At 41.8% G+C, this 14747-nt stretch overlaps 1 protein-coding gene across 4 annotated transcripts; it reads right to left on the bottom strand.

The window, feature by feature from the left end:
- Positions 1–39: 39 nt before the first annotated feature.
- Positions 40–14429, bottom strand: cetp (cholesteryl ester transfer protein, plasma). 4 transcript variants are annotated; one of them, XM_023152075.3, is made up of 20 exons: positions 14258–14429; positions 14045–14156; positions 13697–13831; positions 13170–13468; positions 12550–12664; positions 12337–12468; positions 10338–10408; positions 8738–8825; positions 8596–8665; positions 8448–8508; positions 6462–6553; positions 6212–6311; positions 5192–5271; positions 4553–4603; positions 4327–4479; positions 4126–4193; positions 2731–2773; positions 2290–2359; positions 1042–1127; positions 40–961 (listed from the first exon to the last, which is right to left on the bottom strand). In XM_023152075.3, exons 4-20 carry the CDS (start codon positions 13309–13311, stop codon positions 884–886), a joined length of 1500 nt encoding a protein of 499 aa, XP_023007843.3. In that variant the 5' UTR covers positions 13312–13468; positions 13697–13831; positions 14045–14156; positions 14258–14429; the 3' UTR covers positions 40–883. The 4 variants fall into 4 exon arrangements, with proteins under 4 accessions (XP_023007843.3, XP_076743067.1, XP_076743069.1 ...); XM_076886952.1 differs by having other exon boundaries at positions 13170–13463; XM_076886954.1 differs by having other exon boundaries at positions 13170–13463; positions 13697–13794.
- Between the last annotated feature and the right edge of the window lie 318 nt (positions 14430–14747).

Raw genomic sequence — 14747 nt, 5'->3', positions numbered from 1 at the left:
TAATAAACTTTATAAGAGAACGCTAACCAACAAAGCACGTTATTCAGCATATGAATGAGTTTTAATGAACAATCTTGGGCATTAGATTATGACAAAAAACATACACTAGTAAAACATCCAAACTCCTGTCTGAGGGTCAGTCCTTTACGAGTGTACTTGGATCACGGTGCAGGTATTCTGTCCTTCTACAGCATCTCTCAAACAACGACTGTCCACAAAGCAAAACTAAACTTTACAGGCACAAAACAAACAAAATATATAAAACAGTTAATAACTGTATTTTCATCCTCGTGAAATCCTCCACTCCTGTTTCCAGACAGAATAACAGATTCCTGTGATTATGTTTATCAGAGCAGTGTCTCAAACGTCAGTGTGAAAATAAACATTCGTATGCTACAGGACGCTCCAGCACAGAGTGAACACCATCCCCACAGATACAGCCGTCAGGGAAACAGAAGAACACCACATCATCAAAGCCCTGAGTAAATGTGCTTGTCCCAGCTGGGCATTTGTCAAAGCTGTGAGTGGGCGATAAGGCGTCTAGGAGAGGATCTCAAAACTAGATTATAGGTGGCAGACAGGTGTAAGCCAGCTCCTCTGTTCAAGGATGGTCGTTCACAGTGGACGTGGACGCCTTCTTTCACTCACACCTTGTGTTGATCTCAATAACTCACACAATCAGGTGAGGCAAAGTCTCACAATAATTGTGGTAATCTTTACTGACTGTACATCACCTGCAGAAGCTTTTACATGGTATTTAATTTTAATCAAACGACAACAAACAAAATGTTCACCAACTAACTGACAGAAGCATGTTCTGACTCACATCAGTCCTAGCTGAGTTTTCAGATTAAAACACACTCTCGGGTCGGACATTTAAAGGTTACTGAAGTGTCCTCTTGAGAAACTCGACCAGAAGGTGATGAGGGAAACCAAAATCCATCTGAATCACCACAAAGCCCTGCAGCAGAGATAAGAGGCAGAAGCTGTGAGAATGCAGGGATACAACACATGCAGAAAGAGAGGAAGGAGAAGACTCACGTCCCGGGGAAGCATCTCAGGGTTAAAGACATCAAACTGGTACAATCCCTGTTTGTCCAGAAGCCTGGTTAGCTCAACTCCCAGAACTGGAACAAACCACAAAAGCATCCTTCAGAGTGGAAATGACACACTAACTGTACAAAGGCTTGTTTACACCATCTGCTCTCGCTCTCTGACACAGATGTAACACCGGCTGTGAAGCTGGATTTAACCTTCTAGCACCTGCGTCCACATATGTGGACATCACACTTCGGGTTATTTAGACCAAAATACTCAATTTTGCTCTACAAGGGCCTGATATCCACTTACGAGGACATTATACTGCTACTGTTCTATCGAAAATTTAAACGAATATCCTCATAAGTGGCTCTGATTTTTCTTAGAAACAAAAATCAGGTAAAAAAATAAAATCAGGTAATTCTTTGTTTTTACATTCATCGGGCCCCAATCAGCCCAAATAGCAAAGAGAAATTAAAAATGCTGTCGTGGAAGAGTTCATGTCTTAGGAGGTTAAGGAAGAACTGCTTCAAGTTTTTAGAAAGTGTCTAGCACCATCTTCTGTCAGTACACAAGGTTACGTCACCAGGTTGATTTGTGCTATTAGATTCATTAATGCCAGCTGACTAATGACAGGACCAAGAAGTACTTTGAAAAAATGTAGGCAACAGAAAATAGTTGTTTTGATGAAATTCTCCTTCACTGCACGTGTCCGACATGACAGACTGAAGCTTTCGTGACAATTAGAACTTAGATTGGACTAATATTGTTTCCTATTGTATTAACATAGCAAAAGGTTCAGTTACCTTTTTACAAAAGTGGTGAGTAGAATTCGCTACTCTTTACTTTCTAACTATATTTCTGAGGCTGCACGGTTTTACTTTTACTGGAGTATAGAAGTTATTTAGTGCTTAAACTTTTTACAGGAGTATTTGTAACACAGAGATCTGTAATTTCGTAAAGAAAGTCTACACTTTTGTCAACGCTGATCCAGCTTCACTTACTGACCTGTTTTTGAGAGCGAAATGGTGTAAATGAGCCTTTATACATGCAGTGATTATGTTCACTTTGAAGAATCATTCAAGCTGAAGCACTGGATCAGCTGTTTGATGGCAAATCAACAAGTGCTTTCATAAGTGTCTGGCAGAGAGGCGTAGTAATGATAAAACTCATGCAGTCTTATAGACTTTAGGAAAGCTTTATAATAATGTGAAAGGTTTGAGGACGGAGCTGAGGCGCTGTGTTTCTTACCAGACAGGACTTTGGGAGTTCCAACTTTCACCACAGCTTCCTTTAGGAACTCGAGTGCTTCATCATGTCGCTAGAAAGAAAGGGAAAGGTTACCGATGAAGTCTAACCAGAAATGGAAATGTTCAGTTTAACTGGGAATTAAATAATCTGAAGAAAGACTGAATTATTCACACTTAACAGTTCAGTAATAATGTACAAATCTGTGCAGCTTGTCATACATCTAAAATAACACTTTAACGTGTGTAGTGCTTTCAGGGTGAATTCATGAAAATTACTTTTTCAGCAGTGATTGAATTTTTTAAAGCATAAAGTTTGACGTGTTGTTTGACAGCAGCTCTATAAAGGATGTCAAAGGTACAAAATTAGCACAACCGCACCACAATATCCAAAATAAAGGAAATGGAGCAGGTTAAAAACACTCGTATTACTCTGACTGCCTACCTGCTGATCCTGTAACGGCAGCTCAGCTCTGAATGCTGAGATCCTAAATGAAAGAGGATCACAATCACACACAGGCGTAGACGAACAGGACAAACTGACCGAAGTTACATCTGCAGATAAGTTTTATATCAGATATCAGAGTCTAACACTTACATCCTTACACTTAGGTGAGAACAGTAAAAGTAGAAGTCAGACAGCACAGGTGAGCCTTTGGAGTTCCTTTTAAATCTTTTCTCCAAGCAACAGACTAAGGCTACGTTCACTCTGCAGGTCTTGATGCTCAATTCAGATTTTTGTCTGCTCGTTCACACTACAAATAAAATGCGACAGCAAACGCGCTCTAGTGTGAACGCTTAAAAAGAAGACGTCACACACAACGCGCTCTGTTTAGACCCAGAGCAACAGTATTGTTTGACTGATGACCTTAATATAAAGACTTCGGACTTCACGTTTCCCAATTTTTGCTTTAAGTTATTTTGTTATTTACATAATAATGTAAATAACCTAATAATGATCCTTATTGCTGTTTGAGAGGAGCGGTGCTTCAAAGGATAGCTGCAGATTTCTGTCAGAATCTGCAGATTATACAGAACAAAGAAAATGTTCACGTTTCTCCAACGTTGTCTTCTCAGCAGTTTCACTGGATGGACAGGAAGCGTTCACGTCGTCTTCTCCGGCGCTGATAGTTGGCGTCTGTCTTGTGTCAGTGACGTAAAAGATGGATTTAATGCGACCTGACCGTTCAAACAGCAGTCGCTTTCTAAAACATCGGATATGTATGGGATTCAGCACCACATACGAAAGTGACCCAGATCGGATTTGAAAATATCGGATTTGTGCCGTTCACGCTGTCACACCATGATGGATAGATGGTCGCAGAGGGTAAAAAAAAATCGGATTTGATGCGCTTTCGCCTGCAGTGTGAACGCAGCCTAAGATCAACACCTTTGCCTTTACACTAGACTCTGAACTAGTTTGTTTTGATACCAAGATCACCAACTTGTTATTGGGGTCATTGTATAAAACACAGTGTGTTACACATTCAACCACATTACACTGTCTGAATATTCACTTAGCAAAAACGTAAAAAAATGAAAATTAAAGCCCAATCTTTCCAGGAGTGGAAGTCCCAGCAAAGGTCAGACTGTGCAAAGCTCAGAGAAATTACCCATGAGCACAAGATCTCTGGAACAATGTGCTTTGGACACACGAGACCAAAGTGGAGATGTTCGTCCATCATGCTCAGGACCACGTTTGGAGGAAACCAAACACCTCATGCACGAGCTCCTCTGTACACCAAAGCATTCTAGAGCCAAATGTTAGGCCACAGCTGCCGCTGGGACCAAACTGGGTCATCAGTCAAGGTGTTCAAAAATATGAGTCAACCAGTCTTACTCTGTTGGATGACCTTGCAGGAGGACTTTCTTGTTAACATAGGAAGTTGTGATGTCTACGGCCATGTCCTACACATCAAACACAAAGATCAAGACTTTGTAATTCATGGCTTTCTTATTCACTGCACAGACGCAATGTGTCAATACTGAGAATTAGAAGTGTTTCCCAGTTTGTCTCAGTATAGGAAAAGGCAGCTGGTACCGTCTGAAAGAAGAGTACTGGTGTGCCTTGGCCCTCACAGTGGAGCCGTCCAGATGCCTGCACCCAAACTGTGGTTCCCGAGGTGGAACTGTTCAAATGTGGAACAGATGAACTCCACAGTCTTAACTCTGGGGAAGCTGCATCCAGCAGACACTGAACACAAAAACACAAAATGCTTTACGTCCCATCTCAGAAAGTATATATTATATGCAGCTTTCACTCCTACCTTCCTAATAAGCTCAGGCATGGCAGTAGAGAGGTTTGTCCTGAGGAGCGTCTGAAATGATATTCAAGACTCAAACATGTACAGTGGTGTGAAAACGTGTTTGCCCCTCCTGACTTCATATTTGTGTATGTTTGTCACACTTAAATGTTTCAGATGATCACACAAATTTAAATATTAGATAAACATAACACATTTCTAAATAAAGGTGTTTTTTATTAAGGGGTAAACAAAGTTAAAGTCTTCCTCCAATAGGACCTGCATGGTGGTGTAGACCAAGATGAAAACCACTGCTGAGCAAAGGAACATAAAGGCTCGTCTGTGGACCGACGAGACCAGAGTTAAACTTTTTGTAAGGTGTGTGTCCCGTTACATCTGGCGTAAAGGTAACGCAGTAGTTCAGAAAAGGAACATCATACCAACAGTAAAATATGGTGAGCGTGATGGTCTGCTGCCCCGGACCTGGAGGACTTGCTGTGGTGAATGAAAAATTTGTTTGATGATCTGAACATTTAAATGTGACAAACATACAAAAAATAGGAAATTAGGAAGCAGGCAAGTTCAAACATCTGATCCCAGATCGAGCAAGAAGATACCACAAATGTCTGACTTGGAGCTTTTAGGTCAGGCTGAAGTACTTACGGTGAGCTCTTCTCCAGAGACATTGAGCTGAAAGCGGCCATCTTGGTGAGCTGCTTTGAGCATCGGGTTTAAGAACTGGTCTGCGGTCAAAACAACATTTGCATTAATAGCTTTCCACGTACAAATAAATGTTTTTCAATATATTTAAATAAAATTGTTTTTATTTTATTTTTGTACAAATAAACCTGTGAATGTTAAAGAGCATGGATGGGACACAGTTTGATCATCCTTTATCTGGTTTCAGTGTTTCAGCTACATAACCTCGACACTCTTTTGGCTCAGTGTTGACGGCCTTGAGGAGAAATGTTCCAATTTCAGGTTCCAGTCTTGTGTGGTGATTTGAAGCCTCGGTTTCCTGTTCTTGAACAGATGTGACACCTGGAGGAGTCTTCTGCTGATTTTGGTTTAAGGTTCAGAGACGCTCTTCTACATCCATTGGTTCTAACTTGGGCTTATTTCAGTTTCTGCTGCTCCTCTCTCTGGATATTCTTCTTTTTCAGACCATTTTCTGTGAACCCAGAGATGTTTGTGTGGGAAAATCCCAGCAGATCAGCAGCTTCTGAAATACTCCGACAGTTCGTCTGGCTCCAAAAACACTCCACGTTTACAGCCACTCAAGCCCCATTCTGAAGCTCAGACTGAACTCCAGCAGGCCGTCTTGAGCATGTCTATGTGTTAACCAACATACATGCTGTTTTTCATGTTTCTTTCTTTTGTGGCAGACTTCCAAAGCTACAAATTAATCTGAAACTTGTAAAGTCCCAACAAGTGGATGATCCAATATTAACAAGGACTTGGCAACAGTGGGGAGGAAGAATTCCCTTTAAACAACCTCCAGGAGGACCGAGCTCACAGAGGGCCACCCCTCTGCTGTGACTGGTGGGGGTGAGGGGATAGAGAAGACAGAAACGGGGAGCGTGGTCATTGCCTTCTATAGTACCTGGTGGAATTTCACTTCACAAAGGTGTAAATTACCTGGAAAATAAAATACACAAGATAAACAGAGCGTCTGCTGCTAACCTGAAATCCAAAAGTAGATCATCCTGTCTTCAGTCAGGTGACTCGGCTGGAAAACCGATTCATTGATGACAGCAACCTTGTTGTTGTACTTGGTCAGTCCCTGGGAGAGATGGAGCCCCACAGTGACCAACGAGATCATTATTAGACCCCTACGTGTCCTCCAGTACTGAAGAATTACTGCACATTACACTATTTAAAGGAGATCCAGCACTGCTGTGTATTCAACTATGTATCTAAAGTCATCATTTACCTTGTGGTATGATTCAATGTAGTTTGCTGTGATGACCGGAGCAGCAGCGATACCGATGTCCACACTGATGTCTCCATCAGTGAGGAACTGCTCTGCACACATGGATAAAATAGAAAACTTCAAAAAGTGGTCGATCACATAAAAGGCCAAAGACCTGATTTCTCTGGTATCTCACTGAAACAATCATATGTTGTTCCTTTGAAGTGTTGCTGGCACGCCTGCACGCATTTATAGGAAACTGTGGAAAGTGAAGCATTTTTCCCACTTTCTGTTGCTTTGAACATGTGCAGTGATAACTTAAAGAAGTCTATTCTCCTTGGCGTGTATGACCAGGGACGACAGGAGAAGAAGTTGAGCAATGACTCGCCACCACTGAGAAAAAATAATCCATAACATGAAAACTGACGCTGTACAAAATCAAGACACAGCTGCTTCATTGTCTTAAATATCTGTTCAAAATCCAATGAAATCTAATTTTTTGAAGAATTCTGGAGCAAAACATCAATTTCAGCTTCAAAGAGTTCGTCTTCCTGTCTTATTTTAATGTGCACTCCCTTAGCGTCGATTTCAAACAGATAAAAAAGGAGGCAGTTTGACAGGACTAATTCCTCACTGCACCTCGTCTGTCTGTATAGTCAGAAGGTTAAGACCACAGTCTTCAGACACCACGGCAGTAGAGAACATTTGTATGCAGGCTGTTTCACACATTTACATCCACACTGCCCTCCATGATTGGTAGTCCAACATGTCCTGGAAAACTGTCAGTTTATGACGAGCTGGAAGCGACAAACGATACAAAGAAACGACAAACATAGCAGGAGCCGGGCTTTTCTCAAGAGCTCTACGCTGACCTTAATCCAACAAGAACAAGAGCTGAAAACCTCAAAATCAAAAGACCGCCGCAGGAGCACCGTGCAACTCAAACACCCGCCGAGAAGTAAGAGTCATACTATGTTTTAGCATTTCTATTAAATATGTACTAAGACATCGTTCATGGGAGATTATTTGGTGCCAATAATAAGCTTGTGCAGAAACAGATGCTTAACCCTTTAAAACCGGTCGGAGCGGGCTACTTTTAAATCCTTGTAGCTCTGCAACCGTGTAAGCTAGCGCAATAATTTTTTTTTGCATATGAAACCGGAGGAGTTGTACTTACATCTTATGCCATCAGCTTGTCCTCGGTCACAGTTTCCTTCCACATAAAGCTTTGCAAAAATTGCATAAAAACCACTTGCAGCAACAAAAACATAATATTCTAGAAACACGCTTTGCCGATTCGATCAGCTGTTCATAACACTTCCTACGTTGGAATAGACGTCAGCGCGAACTTTTGCATGTCCGCCATGACCTGCCCGAAACCGGAAGTAACGTCATTTTAGCGGAAATGTAGTTTTTTTACTATCAGGGCCTCATGAGCCTATACTGGTGTTTTTAAAAGTTATGTTTGACTTTATGACTTTCTGTTTCGTTTCTGGGATGCTGAGGACTCATATTGCACTGCTGGAAATAGTTTATTTTGATGCATATGCTGTTTTTTTGCAAATCTGCATTATAATATTTATTTTCATTTTTCCTGCAGTATATAAAAATTGGTGTATCTCAAAAATAAAACTATGAAGACACTCAAAATAAATTTCCTGTGGTGGGAAACTATTTTGTTTTGAGGGTTAAGCCTCTTAAATTTCTCTAACTAGAAATATATGTTAAAAAAACAAAAACAATTTTCAATTTTTTTGTAGTTTATTGCACTTTTTTGCAATTTATGTAATTACTATGCACTTAATGCAGACATATTATTAAAATTTGGGCTATAATGGTTGTATTGATGTATATCAACTTGAAATGCTCCCAAAAATGGCTCCACAGCATGTACAAATATAATACAAGCTCTGGCGGACTTGGTTCTATGGTAGGTCTTAAAGGGTTAAGGAAAGGAAAGTGATTTTAATTCTAGATTTCAAACACTTCCTTCAGGTCTTCGCGTACCTGCCGTGTCCTGTATGAAGTCAGCCAGTATATTTGCCGCCTTGTTGATTTCCTTACAGATCTGTATTTGAGAAGACACCTGTCACTGCTTTATTCTTCTCAAAAATCATTGTTGTGCACATCATAGGTTTGTCTCTGTCGCCCTCACCTGTCCCTTGATGACCAGCTTGACAGTAAGCGTGATGAAGTCGGTGAAGAGCTTCTTCAGCCAGTTCGGCCTGACCACAAAAATGTTGACAGTCAGACACTGAGATTCATGCAGATGCTTCATTCCCACTTCTGTTACTTACTCTTTGTCTCCCTGCAGGTGCAGACGCAGCTTGTGAAAGTTCAAGTAACAGTCTGCTGTGTCTGCTGCTACCTTTCCATCACCGCAGTCTGACGGGGACACACAGGTGACAGAGGATAGCTAGTCAGTGTTTATATGATGCTTCATTGTGTGTCAGCTGGAACAAAAGAGACCGCCACATGCTACACTAGCAGCCACATTTTAAGATGGTGGATGATGACATCAAACTTTCACTGTATTATTATTATTATTATTATTATAAAATACACAAACATGGTTGCTCTTGGGAGTTACTGCAGTTTTCTGTGGAGGAAAAGTAAAATGCTACTAATAACGCAGTGTGAAATACAATACAGATGTAAAGTATTAATGGAAAACAAACATAAGGCTGACAAGCTGCAACACAAACGACACACGTTAAATCCCTGCAATATTTGTGCAGCGGCGCAGTTAGACTGAGTTTGTACTTCACTCAATCAACCTCTTCAAAAAAATAACTAAAACTTTCACCACCAGGGGGCAGCCTTTTGCTAGATTTTTAGTTTTGGTGTAGCCGTCCAAGATACCAGGGCATGCGTCTGCTGTTCCTTCATGGGTTTCTTCCCATACTAAAGGCACACATGTTTGTTTAAGTGGAAATAATCTTACATGTTATAAAGTAGACCCTGCTTGTGTCAGACTGGATCTCCTTTCACCATCAGAACTGCCAGCACCTTCAAAAAGGTACTGGAAACGTTCACTCGGTCCATGCGGACAGTTACTGCACATCCGAGATGATAATCTCCCATCCCACCACATCCCAAAGGTGCTCTTCAGGACTGAGACCAGGTGACCGTGGAGGCCGTAGAGTGAAGTCATCATCATGTTTATTAAGAAACCAGTGTGCGATTATTTCAGCTTTGTGATGTGACATGGTTTTCCTTCTGGAAGCAGGCGTCAACGGATGGCTGCACTGTGATGGGCACGGTCAGCAGGAACACTCAGGTAACAATGCTCAGTGGGTACTTACATGTGCCATTACAGCAACAGCACCACAAGCCTGAATCCCTGATGCAAGGCAGGATGGATCCATGTGGTTTATGGCAAATTCTGACACTGACATCTGAATGTTGCAGGAGAAATGGAGGCTCCAGTCTTCTGTTGTCTAGTTTAGGTGAGCCTGTATGAACTGTCCCCTCAGTTTCCTGTTCTTAGCTGACAGGAAGACATCCAGTGTGGTCTTCTGCTGCTGTAGCACATCTGCTTCAGGTTCAGAGAGGCTCTTCTGCACAGCTTGGTTAGAACTTGTAACAACTGCTGCCACCCTGTCAGTTCAAAGCAGGCTCGCCATTCTCCTCTGACCTCTCATTATGCCCTTTTTTTGTTTTACTAAACCTTAACAATCCACTGAGTTTTATGTGATCATTGTATGTTTTTATGTTCAGTCCTGATACATTCTGAAAGCTTTGAATACATTAATGGAGCTAGAACGTAAAGCATCAAAAAATGGAAAAAACTACCAAGATGAATGTGGAACAAAACACAAACCTAACCCAGGAACGGTGACTGCTGATGGGGTGGCTTGTTGAGAGGTCAAACAAACTGGTACATGATGTACTTACAAAGTTTGGGGTTGATTCCAAGATCAATCTGAGAGTCAATCTCAAAGTCAACTGAATGTCCGAAGTTAACACTAAAGAAAAAGAAAAATACAAATGAGAGTAAGGTCAAAGATCACAGGAAACAGGAGGGATTACTAATCCTCACTGCCTGAGAATTAGTAATCGCCCAGTCGCTGAAAATAATGTAATTCAACTAAAAAATGTTTAAAAACACCCACAAAATGCACAAAAGTCCATCTACCTATGCTAAAAACAAAGTATTAGTGCAGTGGTTTTCCCATCAGACTCAAACTGCAACAAAGCTATCCCAGCTAGTCAGCCATGTTGCTGCTATTTGACATTTAAACTCTGTGTCAAAGTTTCAAAAACCACCAAACAAAGAAAAACTGCTTGACTTTCAGTCATCGTTGAACTGAATCATTTCTAAAGCCCTGAAAACAAAACTACAGGAGGAAATGACATCAGATCGCTGCTGTGGTCGTATTACTGAGAAATAATCATTGATTCCAAAGTGAAGACTCATTCATTCAAATTAAATTGGAAGTTTTGGGCGCATTGGAGTATGAAGAGCATTAGCATGAAAGAAAGTCGGTCTCCATAGAGACCCGTGTTAAAACTATAACCTGTTTTGAGCAAAACCAGAGCTGCTCTTGTTAAGGTTCAAAATTGAGGAGGGAGAGTACAAACCACTCATGGTCCAGAGGATCTTGGTCCAACAATGATTTTAATGAACACACGTGTGGGAAGACACTCTGTACGCAGACAGCCAGTAGTCCTCGACTTAATCAAAGCATGAACAGATATTTTATAGCATCAGGGTTTGATTTACTGACGCCCCTTCATGCGTCACAGATACATTTTATACATAGATCAGACTTTTAACCCAGAAGATCATCTTCTATTTTCATGGCTGGCCCTTCCTGTCTACCTTTCAGTTCTTGTCTTGTTCCTCTTTCTTGCCGAGACAACAAGGAACGGTTCCTCTTTTACCGAGACACTTTTGCAGTTACAGCCAGACATGAGTAACCTCTCTCTCCTCTAAATAAATCTAACTCATGTGTGTGTGTCACGACCTCACATGCTCTTTCTCAATTCACCTGTTGCACTTCTGACCTTTCACCAGGACAGAGGCTCACTGAGACTATGTGTCTGTCTTCTACTAAATAAATGTTTTAACCAAGAACCTCTACTAAAACCTTAATATAAAATGATCTGATATATAAGTGTTTTGTAAGCATGTATTGCAATTCCTTCTATGTTCTAGTTTTCCCTCAGCATGGATCATCTAGACACTCTCACTAGATGAAGCTTAAGACCTTTAAAGAACCTGAACATCAACTCAAATAAGCACAGATATGCAATATGTATAAAATAGTTATAACTGCACCTGGAATACAAAGTTAATTTAATACCTGTATGCATAAAACCTTAAAGCCTTCTTAAAGCTATATGTTACATTGTTAAAGCCTCATCTTAGCCTGCTGCTCAAAATAACTTCCTGCTTTCACTTCTGCATACAACTTCCTGTCAGCCTGCAACTCAGTCTTTCTGAAAGAGACACTGTTTAACCCCTGAATGCAATATAAACTCCAGATTATATTATTAATGCAATGGTAATGATGACAATTATTTAACAATAGCAGTAAAATAATTTCCCTGCTCCACACTCTCTAATGCGAACGTGGATTTGGATTTTTTATGGTTTAAATTAGCAGCGTTGCTTCTCTGATCTTGTTTTAAAGGTAACAATTGTGCAGCATGTGGCTAAACTACAACCAAACACAACTTGACAGTAGCATCACTGAGTCCAGTATCCACACTTCTCATCAGACAAACAGTAACATGATTCAGCGAGGTGATGTGCAGTAGTCTCTAAGAATCTGTAGATCAGATCATATGGTGGTGTGTGTGTGTGTGTGTGTGTGTGTGTGTGTGTGTGTGTGTGTGTGTGTGTGTGTGTGTGTGTGTGTGTGTGTCACTGTCGGTCACACATACTCACAGCCAGCTGCCGTATCCATACTGGATGCTGCCCTTGAACACTGCAGACACATTGCTTATCTCCATGGCGATGCCTTCACCTGGATGCAGCTCAAACGCGCTCTGACCAATCGACAGGTTGTGAATCTCCAAACTGGACGGTGAAGGACGGACACGCTTTTTCACCATGGGTGTCACATATATGTTTATAGTGTGTGTGTGTGTGTCTCCTCACTTGTCCAGGCCGTACATGACCTTTCCAATGAAGAGCAGGGACTTCTCCCCCTTCATGCTCGGGTATCGGGCGTGTTGAAAAGCCGCCTCGATCACTTTAGTGGTTTTCTCATTCACTGCAAAGATAAAAGCACGTGTGCTCTAAAACACCACAGGGTTGTGATCTGTGGTGACCTAATCTGACAGATGAGCCGACGTGAATACTTCCCATTAAGTACAACTTTCAGAACTGGCTGAAAACAAGTCTTATTTTCCATTTAAATGTTTTAATCTTTTTGTTTTATTAGCACCAAATTGCAATAATCACATGAATGAACTTCATAAGACCCTAAAACATCAGTGAGGAGAAAAGAAACTTTAACACAACCAGACTGAGGTTTGTGGCAGATAGATGTGACGTGCACTTCACCTGACGACCAACTGAATGAAATCATGTTAAAGCTGCTGCTGCTATTTCACTGCAAACAGGGAAAACTATCCGGAAACTTCACTGAATGTATGTGTTTGAATAAAATCGTCACTCTGTTCCTGCTCTTTGGTTCCAGAAAGTCGCTGCTTGAGTGGATGATTAGATAAAATCAATAAATGGAGTCAAATAAATTCCAGGAAAAAAAGACTCACACACGACAGCAGCGGGGTAGGTGAGCCTGCACACGGCTCCGGTGAATCTGTAGGCTGAAGCGGGGTCCTGCAGGCAGCAGTGGGATGTGCCGAACCAGGACAGCAACGACAGCAGCAGCAGCAGCGGGACTTTGCCGGGCATCGTGCATGAGGTGGTTTTCCCTCTCTGAGAACTGGCTGAGGTGTCTAACCCTGTGGACGGTTCTGTCGGAGCACAGCAGGTGAATCCTGGTTCCCTCGGTTCTGGCTTTACTAACGGATCATCAGGAACATGGAAAACTGTGCTCCTGATATCTGTGCTGACAGAGAAAGACAAGTCTTGTGCTTCAGACTCGTTGAAAGGACAAACACTGACTCAGGTCTGTCCCCGTTAAAGTAAACTGATCAAAGTCCAACCTGTCCTATCACCTCAGGTATGAGCACAGACTCTGGAGTTTTGAGCTCTTCAGCAGGACAAAGAATGCATCCCTTTCTTTTCAAACTGGGACAAAACAAGAAGCAGAAGGCAACACTGCCAGCATACGTACCCCACAAAGACGCCTTAAAAGTGAGCAAAAGGACACGGAGCCTCTGATTCCAGCCTTTCCTCCTCTCATCAGGGGACTAACATTCAGGGCCAGCGTTCCTGAATAAATGCAGGGTCACAATGAAACAGGAGCTCCCTGTAAGAGGAGACGAAAGGGGAGGTACAGCTGACGGAGCCTGGACGTAACAACAAAGGGGGCACTGATCTAGCTGGGGCCTTAACAGGAATCAATAAGTGTGGGTGTTTTATGTGCGATGGCATCAGCTGACTTTATTGATTGGTTCTTCCACTCTAAAAACACGAGTGTGAGACAGAAACGAGAGGCTGTGGGAGGCACAAGTTCACCAACCTGGACAAAGGCAGCCCGCTCTCAGCTGCTGCAGATGATTGGTCCAGTGACACGAAGCTGCTTATTGCTCTGTTCCTGAAAGGTTTGGACACACTGCAGGTACTCCCGAGCTCTGAAACCAAGTCAAGCAAAACATCTACATGAATGAAGAAACGTCGCTCAGCAGTCCGCATCTTCTGTGCTTCTGCTATCAGCACATGAACATGAGCTCACTGCATGAGGATCCAGCGTGGCTGTCTGCATCCAGGTGGATGAGCTGCTTGCTGTGGTAACGTGTCAGCTCCAGTTTGATTCCCACACGTTACCTGTTTACACTGAGGGAGGAGGCTGGAGCAGAAAACTCTGGAGGCAGAGCTACAACATGCGTTTTCTGGACACTTATTCATCAGCTACAATAACACCATATGGAAAAAGAAGACTGCCCCCTGGTGGTGAAAGGTTTGACTTCGCTTTTCCCTTTACCAGGAAATTTTGCACTACCTAAATAATTATTTCTGACTTCTAATGCAATAACCTGTGTTTGTATCTGATTACATTTTAATTTCAAAAGGAAATACACTAAAATTCCATTTAATAACAGGAGGCTTACACCCCTTGGATGCAGGCAGAGCAGCCAAACTTTGCATTGGCCTGTTTTTAACTAGTGGATTCTACTTTGTATTAATTATTTGCATTCGGCAAATCAAGCCAACCTGCAAATATA

Source organism: Maylandia zebra, linkage group LG7 (assembly GCF_041146795.1).
Source record: "Maylandia zebra isolate NMK-2024a linkage group LG7, Mzebra_GT3a, whole genome shotgun sequence".
NCBI classification, from domain to species: Eukaryota; Metazoa; Chordata; class Actinopteri; order Cichliformes; family Cichlidae; genus Maylandia; species Maylandia zebra.
The sequence above is the reverse complement of the archived record's forward strand: the minus strand, read 5'-3'. Positions and strand labels throughout refer to the sequence as shown.

Excerpts from the sequence above, each read along its gene's own strand:
- cetp (XM_023152073.3), bottom strand. The coding sequence starts at position 13,311 with ATGCCCGGCAAAGTCCCGCTGCTGCTGCTGCTGTCGTTGCTGTCCTGG. Across the intron at positions 6,554-8,447 it reads CTTCATACAGGACACGGCAG|AGCAGTTCCTCACTGATGGA; the intron begins GTACGCGAAGAC and ends CCATGTGTGCAG. Across the intron at positions 4,194-4,326 it reads CAGTACTCTTCTTTCAGACG|GACATGGCCGTAGACATCAC; the intron begins GTACCAGCTGCC and ends TTTGATGTGTAG.